The following is a 16,625-nucleotide window of genomic DNA, read 5'->3' on the forward strand; positions in this document are numbered from 1 at the left end:
TCCATTGATGACGTCCAACTGAAGGTTTGAGCTATGGCGTAATAATCTTCACTAGCATACCCGCGGCGTAGCATACGCCGCTATTTAATGATGGGTAAACACTTCCTGAAAGACACAGCTGTTCAAATGGGGTGGGTTTGGGCAAACGTGGTGGCCACGGTTAGGAAACGAAGGTATAGAGAATTATATATACAGAAAAGATTACTTGTTTCTCCCCCTCTTTTTTTTCTGAGCCGCGCTCTCTGTCGACGCGAAAGTTACATGGGATAACTCTAATACGACTTGCAGAAATAGAAATGTTATCTTTCCGTGACGTTTTCATCGAGGGTTAAAGAGTCGGTGCGCGTGCGTGGTGTCCCGCATGGTTGGGCGATGTAGAGAATTATATATACAGATTTTTTTTTTTTTTTGGGGGGGGGGGAGGGGTTTGGATGTTATAAAAGAAACAAAAAATAAAAACTTTGTTTCCAAGAAATATATTTATTTTTTTCATATCCTCCTTCAGCAATGTCCATTGTTACGTCCTTGTCCAAATTGGGTATGGGGAGGGCGAGAAGTGACATAAGTCAGCCGTTGAACACATATCCAAATAAAATATGCAATACTCCTTCATAAATATACAATAATAAATAGTTTTATTACCATATAGCAGAAGAGTTTCATGCACAGGATTACACCACCCCTAAATCAGAGCCGACTTCATAGGCAAACTAGGCAGCTGCCTAGGACCTCCGATAGCTTAACTTGAGCCCAATTTTTTGTTGGAATACCCATGTTTTTTTAATAAATTGTGTTTTTTTTTCGCTGTTTATTTTTTATTTTTCTATTTTGATTTGGGGACACAAAATTCACAATTCACTTCGCCTAGGGCCTCCAATTATTTAAGGCCGGCCCTGCCTTGAAACGTCAGGTAAATATACGGATGATTCCAGGTACACTGGCCGTAGCGTGTTCGGGACAGTCGATTGGTACACGCTGACCTTCCAGACCAAGCCTGGTGTCTACTACGTTCACACCGCCAACAGCGCCCCATTCGCCGTCTTCGTGTACGGATTCGGCCCTCAGTACGGTTACATGTACTCGGCCAGACAGCTCTTCGCCGACCCCCCTCCGCCGACCACAGCGAGGACCACTGGTGGGGTGTCTACCCGGCCGTATCAAACCACGACAGTAAGTGAGTGGTTTTTAATTTCTATTTACTCCTGTCTTGTTTTTAATACAACGAAATTACACTATTGAAAATTAACTTTAAAAATAAACTAGACAATTAATGTTTGTAAAATGTTTTACATGTTTCGGATGTTCCTTCAGAGTTGAAGATAGTTTACTTCCTGTCCAAACCTCCCGCAGGACGACTTTTAAAATCCAGATGCTTCATTTCGTTAAAGGGAAACTCTGATGGTTTTTTAACTTTTAGTTATTGAGGTATTTTAGGTCTGCGTAAAAAGTTTTAATAGTAAACATGTTACCATTTTTTGACGATTACAAAAATTGATGTTCAATAAATTAGAAAATAAATACTTGACATCTAGAAATTCATGGTTCTTTGAGATGTTGTTTTTAGGTAAGGCATTCGTCATTTCTCTCAGCAATACTGAAAGCGAATCTATATCTAACCAATCGTATCGCTTTATTCTTACAGTGGCTGTTAGGCTTAGTGACGACCTAGTCCACAGCTATGGTACAGTTATATATATATATATATATATATATATATATATATATATATATATATATATATATATATATATATATATATATATATATATATATATAATATAATATAATATAATATAATATAATATAATATAATATAATATAATATAATATAATATAATATAATATAATATAATATAATAAAATATAATATAATATAATATAATATAATATAATGCAATGCAATGCAATGCAATGCAATACAATACAATACAATACAATACAATACAATATAATATAATATAATATAATATAATATAATATAATATAATAGAGAGAGAGAGTGAGAGAGATAAGTATTAAAATAACCAACTCTGCACCCCTTCCTGTCCCAAAAAGTCAATAGATCATGTGTCAGACTGATTCTAACAAACTGGTCAGTGTTAGGCTAGAATATTCTATGTGTAGTCGGTCGTGACAAGACAACCAAGTGATAGTGTTTGTTGTGTTTTGAATGGTCAGGCGAGAAAACAAACACCACCATGGTCAGTCAAGCATTTAGATCTACTCTTAATACCTTTTTTTTTTCTTTGCTTACGAGATCTAGATCTAACTGCACAAACCTAGATCTTTTTATTTTTCGAGATTGTAAACGTTACTGTACGGTTTTCCATTATTTAGAAGTCAATAGATTAAATTAATAGGTTTGTGTGACGTCACATAGAAACCCATTAAAAATCTGAGCGTTTTGGATGCGCAGAAAAATTACGTCAGTAAAAATATCAATTTCTAAGTTATTATTAAAAAAAATTAAAAAGAATTACATATTCATTTTCTGTAAACCAAAACACATAACATGGTTACAAAGATAGTTTGTGTGAAAACATAAACTCAAATTCGAACCCAATAGTGAGCCACTCATGCAGGTAAAAAAGTCAGGTTTCAATATTTTCAGAAAGAATATGAGAATGAAATTATATCAAAGGCCAATGACAGGGAAGAATGGAGAAAGAAGGTTGACAGATCCTGTGTGGTGCCACAACGGTCCTGCAGACCAAGGGATAGGTGAAAGTGAAGATGAAGCTAAATGTGATCCTGGCCAAGCTGATGTCGTGTAATGATTATCTGATTGATCTAATTGTATTTAATGATTATCTAATTTGTGTAATTGTTTTGAAAAAGGGTCAATCTCTTATTCAAAGTCTCAAAAAAAAAAAAAAAAAAAAACACATTTCCGAAGAAAAAAATCCTTTAGTTATGTGTCTTCTGTATATAGTAAGGAGCTGCAGTTCACGCAATAATGTGAAAAACTATTTATTAATTGTTGTTTTAAATTATGTTTCACTTATATGCATATAAAATAGATTTTTTCTTCTTTTTAAAAAAAAATAAACATTGTTTTTGTAAATTTAATAAATAGTATGACAGATCTTACCAAATTTTACAAAAAAATCTAAAATCCTTTTCATAAATGTGTTAAAAATATTGTAAATAGTCATCTCCCTTTTAGAAAAAAAAAGTAGCCTTTGCATCAGAACTTTTAATGGACTAAAATATCATGATGTCGGATTTTCAATATATCTTTTCTAGTTTATGAGATCTAAACGGTACGGACGGACAGTCAAACCACACAAAACTAATAGCGTCTTTTGCTTTTTCGGGGGCTGCTAAAAATGGTTAAAACCATGGGAGTTTCCCTTTAAGCGAATTTATAATTTACTACATTGTACATAGTACATATATATTGGACATGGACTTGCTAACCGTTTACATTACAGCGGTTCTCAACCTTTTAAGCTCGGCGACCCCTTTTTTACAATCCCCCACTCTTCCGCGACCCCCCCCCCCACACACACATACAGCAATAGAAGAGTAGACAAAAACAATCCATATTTTCGATGGTCTTATTCGACCCCTGGCAAATGGTCAATCGACCCCCAAAGGGGTCGCGACCCACAGGTTGAGAACCCCTGATTTACAATGTATATTTCCTCTATTTCTAAAGAATTCAAAAGTAACTGCTCCTCCTTGTGAGAAAACGGAAATGCATGTTAATGATGGGATTGACAACGACTGTGATGGTGTTGTGGACGAAGAGACGGCCCCTGACGAAAAAGGTCAGTAATGGGTATAAAGATTTTAAAAAAAAATTTGAAACAATTGCATTGAACACCAGTACCAATACATTTTTAACAAGATTATAAAAAGAGTTTATGTTTAACACAAACTCAGAGGCGGCCCTCCTTTATGTCCACTAATGGGTCCGCGTTTAACTAATGTAGTCCATTTTCAAATTAGTCTTACGGGTAAATGGCTATAGTTTTTTAGGAATTTAAAGGACTGCCTCGTGGGATTAGGCAATGAGAAATCTAAAGAATCTGTGAGCACTAAATGTGTATGTGATTGACTTTCGTGCATAGGGCTTCAAGAGGAGACTATCTCTCATTGCCGACCTCTGGAAGAATTTCTACCCTTTCTTTAAGGTTCCCTTCTGAGACCTTGCGATCTATATGGCAGAGGATAAGGTCATCTATTTCTGTGGCCCTTCACTTACGAGGTTGTCATCTAGCAACGAGAGTCTATAATTGGCAGTTGCTGGTGGTAATAATCAGGGGCTCCATGGTGTGTATAATAAAGATATTATTATTATGTTAGAAACGAACGAGTGCTCATTCTCTGGCTCTGCCAGGGTCGAGTTTCGTTAAAGGGAAACAACATTTATCGTAGTCCCTTTATCAGTTTCCACTGAAGAATTTTATGGTGATGTGGCAGGTCTGCAGCAGGTCCAACAGGTAACGAGAATGTTTGTAAAATGTTTGTTTGTAAAATGTTTTACATAATTCGGATGTTCCTTCAGAGTTGAAGATAGTTTACTTTCTAGTCCAAACCTCCCGCAGGACGACGGGGGATGGGAGCGGGCAGGATTTGAACCCTCGACCGTCGATAAATCCGAACGACAGTCTAGCACGCAAACCGCACGACAAGTCAGCCGTCCCATGAAGGTATCTGTGAGGTCAGTTGTTATTATACCTCCGTTTGATATAACAATGGGGTATATTGTTAACTTCCATAAATGCCTTATTTACAAGACTAGGTTATCTTATGTCCTTTATTTTTCCATTTCAGTTTTTTCTTACATTATGAGAAAGTGGTACGGCGATGTCAACACTGGGAGCGTTTTTTTCTTCTTTTTTATCAATCAACAGCAGATCAGGGCGATTAAAATCTACCGTTTTATCGGTCAAAATATATTTATTATTATTATTATCAATGACATAAAGTACCTAGTCCTGTGCTTCAAAACATTTTGGTCTCTTCAAATCCTACCATGCAATATCTTTCCCCAAATCTGCTAAGAAATGTCATACCAGTGATGTCCCTTTCATTACGAAAAGACATTTAAACATAGATTGTGACTACACTAATTGTATTGTTCGTCTCACATATTCTTCTCACAGACAACGATAATGATGGATTGGTGGATGAAGACATTGGGCATTACCCTCTCAAAAGCAGTAGGTATTACCTATTTTTAAGAAATTCTACGTTGTATATGTGATTATGTGTGATGAAGTTAAAATAATGCACGCAGTCTGTCTGTCTGTCTGGTCGTCTGTCTGGTAAAAAGTGTGTATACGTTATTTCTCCCACACCAATTCTCGGATCAAGCTGAAACTTCGCACATTTATTCATTGCCATAGATAACACATGAATTAATTTTAAAAAGTAACCGATTAAACAATTAATTACTGCTAATTCATTTTTTCTTTAATAGCGACAAGGGAAACTATTACTTCAGTATTCACGGAAATGGCTAAATTTGTGGTGTGTAGTTCCGTTAAATAATTGTTAACGCTATTTCTCCCTCACGCATTCTCGGATAAGGTTTATACTTTGAACAATTATTTATTTTACCTAACAGAACATAAACCAATGAACAAAAATACTCAATTATTTAATTAATTTCTGGTAATTAATTATTTGTTCAATCTTGAATAAGGGAAATAACTTGTACATTATTGGAAGATAGAATTTTAAGGACGAGCTCTTCCCCTTTATATAAACTTTAAAAAAATGTAGTTTATATTTATATATGGTGCTTGTTTTACAATACTTCTTATAAGCTCACAAGCACTTCATGGAAACTTGTTTGAGTTTGAACACTGGAGAATATTTAGAAAAACTTGTCGAATTATTTCCCTAGCCATTTGACAGTATATGTATATCTTTAAGAAAAAAAAAAACAAACTTGCTAACCGGTTACAATTTGAGAACTCTGGTTTGGGCTGTATGATTTTTCAAAATTCAATCATCTTAAATTTTTTTATATTTTTTTTTTAAACACGCTTTCAGCGGGTATTCCCGAACTCGACCCAAATGTTTGTTTTGTTATCAGTTAAGAAGTGAATGAATAAATAGAAACGCATATGAACATTTTGTGCAATTAGAGACGATAGACTTTTATCACCAGGGCCGGCCTTAAGTAATCAGAGGCCGTTGGAGACTGCCTAGTTTGCCTATGCCTACGACCAGCCCTGCTATCACTTTCAGAAAGGAGAAATTAATTAAAAAAAAAAAGATTATGTAACTTGTTTTGTAGTTTCTCGTAAAACTAGAAGAAAAAAAATGCAGTGTGTCATGTGCAGATAAATCTAAACGTAGGTAACTCTCAAATAAACACCTAACACATGCGAATGGTCAACACTATAAAGGTACTGGACGCTGATGGACGATGTCGAACCAGAAGTTGAATACGCAATGAAGGGAACCATCGAATGTCGCTAAATTAAATATCTACTTCCGAAACTAAATCCGACCTTTCTCTAAGCTGCCAAGAGTATTCTATGTTTACTTTCGTTACAGTTTAAATCCTAGTCTTGCTTTTAATAGTCACGTCAATGTTAAAAAAAGCAAAAGGTTTACCCTTTTGATGAAACAAATCTGTTTTCGCGCCATATTCCTAATCATATCCTTACAATATAGAAACGCAACTCAAGGGAACACATTTTAATTACAGAAAATTATAAAAGAACTAAGAATTGAATGTAGCAAAATGAGGGACCGTCCTAACCAGGACATAGGCCATGAACCCCTTTGGTTCATAGCTACGCCTACACCATCTAGACTCCATAAAAAGACAGTCTTTGTTCATTCGTATTCACCAGCCAGATGTCGATAATAGAATGATCCAACCTTTCTCATCCCACCCCAAAATACACGCCACTACCAATAGTTGTAAAACTGGTGGCAGTGTAGCACAATGTCCCTCAATTTTTTTTGTTCTTGAGACTGCTACATCTACCCCAACGCGACTAAAATGTTTTTGTTTTTGGTAACATACATATTTCCATATCTCCAGCTTCGCAACACCAACATTGCAGCCAAAAGATTAGTCTTTGGGTTGACGTCGAAAAATTGCAATGTCTCACAAGGATACGCAGACCTAGCTGTAACCTACACTTTTTTTCCACACTAAACGCAGACAAAGCCATTTTTTGCTATAGTTTGACTTGTGTTCTCTTTCTCACATCTTTATCTGTACCTCTAAATGTAGAAAACTTGATTAATTCTTTCGAGTTAGTTATTGCCCTTTCGCTGACATCTTGAAATTCGCTGGCACATTGAATTTCGCTGGCATCTTGAATTTCGCTGGCATCTTGAATTTCGCTGGCATCTTAAATTTCGATGGCATCTTAAAATTCGCTGGCATCTTAAATTTTGCTGGCATCTTAAATTTCGCTGGCATCTTGAACTTCGCTGTGAATCGTATTGATTAGACTTGAACCACACCAGAAGTGTTAAATATCAAGTCACTTAAAACAAAGTTTTTATAGTTTAAGTGAGTACGCTTTTGTCCCTAATAAAATCTTTGTTAATAGAACTCTCTAATGTATTTTAGGAAATGGGAGCTGGGGCGAATGGTCTAGCTGGATGTGTCCGTCAGATTGTTATTCTACACATTACTACAGAATAAGGTAAAACACTCACCAGCCTCATCCATTACACACTAATTAAGCATAAATACACTGTTACGTGCGCATCTTAGTGTGAATGTGAAATGGTGCGATTGCGTGTTGAAAGGAAGGAAGAATCAAAATGGAGGAATATGAACAAGAAAGTGTTTTCAGTATTAATAAAGATTAAAGTATTTATAAACTGTTTTTGTCGTTTTCATGTCTAAAGAGTCTCATCCAATATGAAGACGTAACAAGTGGCGCCCAACGCAAAGGTAACCCACGTATCCCTCTATTCACAGGGGATCTCCTGTCAGCAGACAGTAGAGATAGTATAGTCTAGATCTAGAGACAGGAGAACATTCGATTCGATATTATTAGTAATCAACTATGGTGGACAAGGCTGAGGTAGCAGCGTTGAAGGAAGAGGGAAGGTTGTTGGAGCTTGAAGGGGCAGAACTAAGAAAATACGTACAGGAAAGGTTAATGGAGAGGGAGAGATTAGCGATGGAAAGAGACAAAGAAAAGGAGAGATTAGATAGGGAGGACAAAAGAGAAAGGGAAAAAGAAAAGGAGAGATTAGCGATGGAAAAAGACAAAGAAAAGGAGAGATTAGCGATGGAAAGAGACAAAGAAAAGGAGAGATTAGATAAGGAGGACAAAAGAGAAAGAGAAAAGGATAAGGAGATAGTAGCAATTGAAAGGGAAAAGAAAAATGAATTGGTCGCCGTTGAAAGAGAAAGATTAGCATTTGAAAAAGAGACAGCAGAGAAAAAGTTAAAAACAGACCAAGGAAAAGAGAATGATAAAAGAAAGAGTGACTCTACAGGGAATAAACTGGCAAAATATAAAGGTTTGATATTCAACGAAGACAAAATGGACATAGACATTTTTTTGAAGAAGTTCGAGATAGAAATGAGAGAACTGGAGTACCCTGAAGACAAATGGACATTCTTATTGTCGAGATCATTTACAGCGGAGGTGCCTTCAAAAATATGTATGAACCAGGGTAACTACAGCATTGTGAAAGAACAACTACTTAGAACTTTCGGGAAAACAGAAGCTTTCTATCGCCAACAGTTTGTTAATTGTGAGATAGAACCAGAGGATGACCCGCAGACCTTCCTGGACAAAATGAGCAGCCATTTCGATAACTGGATAGAAACCGCTGAGGTAGAAAAAACCTTTGACAGTCTTAAGACATTTCTCATGCTGGACAAAGTGATGTACGAGTGTCAGGAGGAATTAAAAATATTTCTGTTGGAGAGGAAACCGAAATCCATAGAAGACATAGTAAGACTGATAAGGGCTTATAAAGTGGCACATCCCGAGAAGAAATTATCTAGAGGCAGTGATATAGAAGAAATAGTTGCCTTTAACAGAACATGTGAGACACAGAATAACTCTCACAGAACAAGGGAGACACAGGATAGACAGTATAGAAGTGGTACATATGAAAGACAAAATGATAGCCGCAACGGAAGATATCAAGGAAACAGACAGGAAAGAAAGGACTGGGAGAAAGGTAGAATAGAGCAAGGCTTATCATTGTCATCTGATACTGGAACATTGGAGATTTTTCAGACATTCGTAGGGAACAAGGCAGCCAAGACCATCAGGGATACTGGGAGCACCATTATTGGAGTGAATAAGAATTTAGTGGAAGACCATGAATATACAGGCGAATCTAGGAAGTGTGTTATGTTTAATGGGAATATTGTACAATTACCGATTGCTAAAGTTAGTATAGACACACCGTATGTTAAGGGGACAGTGGAAGCTTGTGTTGTAGATCAGGGTGAGATAGATTTAATTATTGGGAATATCCATGGGGTGAAAATATGTTCAGTAAGGGAGATTGAGAATTGGAAGAAATATTATGGGATAAAGTCTACGCGAGGTAGAAATGGGGATGTGGAAGAAGACATAAGATCTCATACATCAGATGACATGGGTAGCAGAGAGCACGAGAAGAAAGAATTAACAGATAAGGTAGAAAGCAATGCAATAGGAATGGGTCCAAATCAAAGTAAAGTAAGGCAATCAGTGGTACAGGGAAAGCGATATAAGCCCACATACAGACGTACAAATCCATACATCTTATGCTTTAATTGTGGGAGAAGGGGGCATATTAGAAGACAGTGTCAACAGTTAATTAGAATTAAGGATTCAAGGTACAATAGTGAAGAGGCGTATACGAGAAAAGAGAGGGATATTAGCAGCCTAGAAAACAGTACAGCTAGATCATTAGGTAGTAGAATCACAATGGGACATCATTGCAAAGGAGGGAAGCGGAAAGGATGGCATGTCAATAATGTTAGAATTATATAGATATGATTAGAAAAGGTAGGAATGATGGACATTATTTATTGTTCTATTCTACAATGAATAAATATATGTGTAATGAATTGAATATTGTTGTTACAATATGCATGGAGCATGATAGACTTTGTTTGTTAACTATTTGATTACGACTGGAATGATGGTGTTTTGTACAGGCATACAATTATGAGTGGGGAGTTGTATTGATAGAAATATGATTACTTATAGATAAATGTTAACAGAAGTGGTTTCAATTGCTCATAATAACAGTTATTATTGTGATGAATATAATTGTTATTTCATGTTGAGATTGTATTGGTATTAACATGACATTGTGTTTGATTTTGTTTAGTTATTACATTATGGTTTTATATGTTACCGATTTTTTTAACTTCGAATAGTCTGATAATATATTCAGTGATTTGTATTTTGGACGTTCGATGTGCATCGAACTTGTTAAACAGGGGGGGGTGTTACGTGCGCATCTTAGTGTGAATGTGAAATGGTGCGATTGCGTGTTGAAAGGAAGGAAGAATCAAAATGGAGGAATATGAACAAGAAAGTGTTTTCAGTATTAATAAAGATTAAAGTATTTATAAACTGTGATTTGTCGTTTTCATGTCTAAAGAGTCTCATCCAATATGAAGACGTAACATACACACATACACTTTTTCAGACTTCCAAACCTGTAATAAGTTGCATAAGGATTTTCTGTTATTGTCTTTTAAGGTAGTCTGCTCTATATCGACATAGCATCTACCATCAAGCACTGTAGGACTATATTTCTAACTTGAAGTTGCACCCCCCCCCCCTTTGAGCTCTACCTTATTATTAGATGACTTAAGTAAAACGCGTTGGAAATTAAGTTATAAAAAAGAAAATTAAAGTCCACTTTTCAGACCAAGCGATCTATAGGGCAGATAATGTAAAGGTCATCTGTTTCTATGGCTTACTGTTAAGGAAGGTGTCATGGGGCCAGCACAGCGACGAACCGTTTTTAAATTTTACCGCAACTACTGTCAGGTACCCATTAGAGCTGGGTGGACTCAGCGGCGCCATGAAGATCCAAAAATTAAAAATCCCAGTCTACACCGGAATTCGAACCCGGGACCTCCGGTTCGGAGGCAAAGCGCTTTACCACTCAACCTGGTGTAGACAGGGATTTTTAATTTCGGGACTCTAGCGCGCCTTTGAGTCCACGGAGATTCCAAGTTGTAAACATGTATCACTAGAAACTTAACACATTTTTGGGGAAAAAAAATTAAGCCTGTATGACTTCATGTGAGTTTGATTAGACACATTGGTATTGTTGGATAGTATTTTTCGTCTCTTTTGTCACTTTGTGGATTATCTCCAGACAGCTGATCTAAACTACGTTTTTTTGTGTTTGTTTTTTGGTGGGTTAGGGGAAGAATAAATGTACAAATTGTACACTAGTCTGTTAAAGATTTTCATTCATTGAGGACGAGCTATAAATAGCTTGAATATGTGTGTGTGTGTGTGTGTATCTGGTGTACGTCTTTAAGAAAGTGTTGTTAGGCTTTGTTTTTGAAAAGGTATATGATCATTTTAGTGCACTTGTTCGCACTGCAGCATCACAATTCTTAGCTGTCTTTTCCATCATCCAGTAAATCTCCACTTCACATTCAAATACATCACATACCAGTGCTGGTCGCAGGTGCTACACTGGCCATCGCCGCCTGCCATAGATTATCTTAACCATCTGCCAATAGATTGTCTTAATCATCTGCCAATAGATTATTTTAATCATCTGCCAATAGATCGCAATTTCATCAGTTTTTGTTTCTAACTGTTTGATATCTTTCCATAAAAAAAAATATTAGTTTTACAACGGACAGATTACACCAGTGATGCCCGAAATACGGCAAGCGGGCGACTTCAGGCCCAAATTGCGGGTCTATCCGGCCCGTCAGAACTTCTGTCCACAATACAGTAAATGGGAATGTAAAATATATGATAGAAAATTACCGAACCGTGTTTTGGTTGACATATTTATTTGGTAGCAGCGTAAGAGGTAGCTTGATGGTAGCTTTGTGCATAAAATACATAAAGAGTATCTGTTTTAATGAAATATTTGCTTTCTAATCAAAATGTCGTCTCCTCTATTGCTCTATTTCCGTTTACGCAATGATGCGGCCCGCAACAAGAGTGTAGGGAATTTATTTGACCCGCGGGCTGAAGAAATTTGGGCGCCACTTATTACATCAGTATCAATGACGTCGGCCTGTGACTTGGCAACGAGCTATTGGTCTAAACTACCCACAGGTTGCGAGGTCACTTGTCAGTGTTCAGGCCTACTTTAACTGTTTAACTCCTTTACTGTTTGAACAGACTATGTGACAATCCACAACCGACAACGAATGGTAAATTTTGTGAGGGTGAAGGTAAAGAAACCCAGAATAAGCAATGTTTCTCTGCGCAGTCTTGTCCTTATGGTAAGAATTTATTCCAAGATATACACACACAAAAAAAAATCAATAACAAGTAAACTAGCTCTTTCTCTCCTAATCAACGATACCATCATTGATTTTATCTCATTTTTGTATCCGAATCGACGATATTATTGTCCATGCTTACAAAAAGTAAGTTGTTTTGTATTCTGTCCTACAAATTGTTTTTGCTTATAATTTAATCTTGGAGAGTTGCCATTTGGTAACATACGTTTTTTTAAAATCAATTTTAATGTGTTTTCACCAAAAACATTGTTTTTAAAGACTAGGAATGATTTATTTTGACATAAATTTTCTTTTGCTGCCACTAGGAAGTAATTTTTTTTCTAGCACCAACATAACCTATTTGTATTTTTTAATAAATATTTTACATTAAGGTTTTTTAAAATATATTGAACTATCATAAAGATAAATTTAGTTCCATTTGCATCAACAATATTGTCTAGATTTAGAGTCTAGTTCTCGAGAGACTTAAACACAGTCGGTAAGTTTTTAGGTTTAAATTGCATTATAAACTTAAATTCCTTTGTAGTACTTCAAGTGCTTTCTTTTTGTAAAATAATAAGTGCCGGTACTCAGTGATGGATTGCCTTTCTTTTAAGTACTACTAAATTAATTATAAACGTTGAACTACAATAAAAGTAATAATTTTTCCCCCTCATTCAAAAATGTGCCCATTATGCCTTACCGGTGCGTACCGTCACTAAAATGCACCTAGTACTTGTATACCACATATAACATTTTCTTGTGACAAACAATAAAAAGCGTTGTATTTCAGTCATAACAGGTAGCGAAATACAAATGAACGAAATACAGATGAGCGAAATACAAATGAACGAAATACAAATGAGCGAAATACAAATGAGCGAAATACAGATGAGCGAAATACAAATGAGCGAAATACAAATGAGCGAAATACAAATGAGCGAAATACAAATGAGCGAAATACAAATGAGCAAAATACAGATGAGCGAAATACAGATGAGCGAAATACAGATGAGCGAAATACAAATGAGCGAAATACAAATGAGCGAAATACAAATGAGCGAAATACTCTCAGAACGTGGAAAATAAATAGTGAAAGCAAGAGCTATTTATCTATCAAGGCCGGCTGTACTCTCCTCTAGAAGAGGTAGAGGCATGGGGCGATCAGTGTACCTGATTGTATGTAAAGTGTAATGTGAACGTCTATAGTATTATCGCGAGGAAACCCTGAAGCACGGAGGTTTGTTCCAATGCCATATATGGCAAGCCCCGAATTCATTAAAACCTCGTATATAATAATATAAATTAATACATACATGAAGGGGCTTAAAATCTATTTTTCTTTTAAAATAAGTATGTAAAACACTTTAAATTTGTTTTGTAAACATGCATTTATACATAAAAAAAAGATTTAAAGCTCCCACTTTTAGACCTTGCTATCTAAAGGGCAGATGACGTGAAGGTCATCTGTGTCTGTGGCTCCCAGTTAACGAGGATGTCATGTGGCCAGCACAACGACCAACCCCTTTACTTTTCTCCAACTAATGTCAGGTAGCCATTTAAACAGGGTGGACTCAGAGGTGCACTCAAGATCCCTACATTAAAAAAACAACAACATCAGGCATCACATGGATTCGAACCCTGGATTCCTTGTTTCGAAAGCCATATGCTTTACCACTCAACCACTGCGCCTACATTATATTTACTTCTAAATTTAATGAATTTGTTTTTAATCAAGTGTGTTTTTGTTTATATCAGACTGCCCTGACTATACGTATGGCTTAAACTGTGACAGCAAGTGCCCTAACTGTGAGTCACCGTGCGACAAGAAGAATGGCTCCTGCGTACACTGTCTCCCCGGATGGACCAACCCAAGGATGGGGTGCAAAGACGGTAAACACGTGAACTGTCATGTGACGTTGATCTGTTTTGACGTCTTTTGTGGAAGCGTCTATTATGTTATGACTGCTCAAAATATCACGAAAAAAATAAACCTGACAAAAGCGCAGATAACTCTTTGATCTGTAAAATAAAAAAAACGCACACTAAAATTCTATGGCGATGTCACAAGAACCTTAGACCTTGCAAAGACCTTCCTTCAGGGAACAGTACCAGGAAAAAAAGAAGATGCAGACAGAGAAAGCGATAAAAGAACGAACGAGCCTGCCATTTAAACGAGAGACAGGCATGGAGAAAGACGGTCAAGAGATCTTTGTAGTGCCCCAACAGACTAAAGGATAGGTCCAGTGGCGTAGCATCCATGGCGCGAAACGGGCTCAATGAAACCTGGCCCACGAGACCATTATGGGCCCACAGACTGCAACATAATAACCATGGCAGGTGGGGGTTTCGTTGCGTTTCATGGCTCGTGACCAATTCTGGCCCACATGAGCTCTGATACTTTGTACTTATGAAAAGCCGATTTAAAACTACTTGAATTGGAATGTTTTTTTTGGTAAATATACACAATATTCGATTATTTTGTCACTTACTAATTTTGTCTTATGTCGGTTGGGGGGGGGGGGAAATGCAAGAACATATTTTATTCTTGAACCCGGGCCCATAGGTACCTTGCTACGCCACTGGATAGGTCAATTCTTTGATGTTATCAGGCTAGTTTTACTTTGGACGACCCTTTCTTCGTGCTCCCTTCATTGTACCTTGAATAATAACTTTGGACAGCGAGTCATGTCTTACAACTTGACCGAAACAGCTCAGCCTTTATCTCTTTACAGTATTTGATATAGATAGTAATTGCCAACTTGTAAATGTACAAACTCAAATGTATTCTTTTTTTCTGGTATCTGATATTCAACGATTATCTGTATATTCTTCTTATTCTTATTTTTATTATCATTATGAGTACAACAAGTAATAATATTTTCCATCAAAGTCTAACTGACTAAAATAGCGCAACCTTTCAATCCCACGTTCTGGAGTCGTCCCCCCTAACTAAGACCAAGTGACGACAATGTATGTGTTGCATCATTCACAACCAATCGCTAACCTCTTCCCACCGTCGTCATAGAGACACACACATATTCCATAACACCCGGCGCTTTCACTTGCTTCAATCTGACCCCGTTCGTGGTCCCTCGTCCTTTCCCCTGACAGAGTACTAATACAGACATTTGTCTTATAGATGCCCAATACTAGTTGCATACAGTTGTCATTCCACTATAACAGGGGTCGGCAACCTTTTGAGTCGAAAGAGCCAAAAATTACAATTTACAAAATTTTTAAAGTTTTAAAGAGCCACAAAATTTTTCTTGCAACAATAAATAGTACTCGCACAATTTTTTTTTAAAGAAAACAAAAGAATCTTATCACAACAAATTAAATAATATATATATATATATATATATATATATATATATATATATATATATATATATATGTATGTATGGTATTATTAGATAATTATTTTTTTATTTCGGAACAACTAAAGCAGTTACACATTCTCTTAAACACTAAGTTGAACTTTAATAACAAACAATTGAGCAAACAAATTCAATGGGAGCGTTTGCTTCGCATGGTATTAGAAAGTTTGGATACATTTGGCTCATAATTTGTTGTTTTTAGTTTCAAACACGACTCTAAATTTTCAATTGTTAGTTGGCTTCTTACTTTACTTTTAAATATATTCATGAAAAAAAAAAACGCTTTCTCGCACGAATATGTCGATCCGAAGACAGTCAGCTCTCCAAATGTAGCAATCTGGAAGATTATTCCATGCACCGAATCAACTCGCGGCATTCCTTAGAAAGATGTCCACTGTTGGTGCGTTACGTGCATTTCTGGACCTCCAACTCTTGCAATTTGCTTTTCAACTCTGTCAATTTTCCACCCCATAAAACTTTACTTTATAAATCGACAAATTGCATTTTTAGAGATCCAGTATCAATTTCAAATGGATAAATGCGGATTGTGTTACTATTTGTGTTGAGATGATTTACTAGGAATGCTAGAATGGTTTTGTTGGTTTTGAACTGCTCAAATCTATCAAGAAATTTATCTTTGATTTTTTTAAAACTGTGCTCAAGTAATTCGTGTCAAAAGTAGCTCTGATTTTATTGTGATACTGCTTTAGACATTGAAAATGAAGTAACTTACCGCTCTGAATACCTTGTGCAAAAAGAATTAATTTTTCTTCAAAACAAACCAATTCTTCTACCATGGGATGGGTTTCCCTCTCCTTGCAGTTTTAGATTCAGCTCATTTAATTTCTCTGTTATAT

General features: G+C 36.3%; 1 protein-coding gene across 2 annotated transcripts in view; it reads left to right on the forward strand.

The window, feature by feature from the left end:
• The window catches only part of LOC106078928 (uncharacterized), a 50,192-nt gene that overhangs the window by 20,939 nt on the left and 12,628 nt on the right, over nucleotides 1-16,625 (forward strand). For both annotated transcript variants that reach the window (XM_056017498.1, XM_056017497.1), the window contains exons 12-17: nucleotides 933-1,170; nucleotides 3,662-3,773; nucleotides 5,115-5,171; nucleotides 7,556-7,631; nucleotides 12,285-12,388; nucleotides 14,147-14,281. In XM_056017498.1, the coding sequence (XP_055873473.1) occupies nucleotides 933-1,170; nucleotides 3,662-3,773; nucleotides 5,115-5,171; nucleotides 7,556-7,631; nucleotides 12,285-12,388; nucleotides 14,147-14,281 (722 nt within the window). The remainder of the gene's footprint in view (nucleotides 1-932; nucleotides 1,171-3,661; nucleotides 3,774-5,114; nucleotides 5,172-7,555; nucleotides 7,632-12,284; nucleotides 12,389-14,146; nucleotides 14,282-16,625) is intronic.

Source organism: Biomphalaria glabrata, chromosome 18 (assembly GCF_947242115.1).
Source record: "Biomphalaria glabrata chromosome 18, xgBioGlab47.1, whole genome shotgun sequence".
Taxonomy (NCBI): Eukaryota; Metazoa; Mollusca; class Gastropoda; family Planorbidae; genus Biomphalaria; species Biomphalaria glabrata.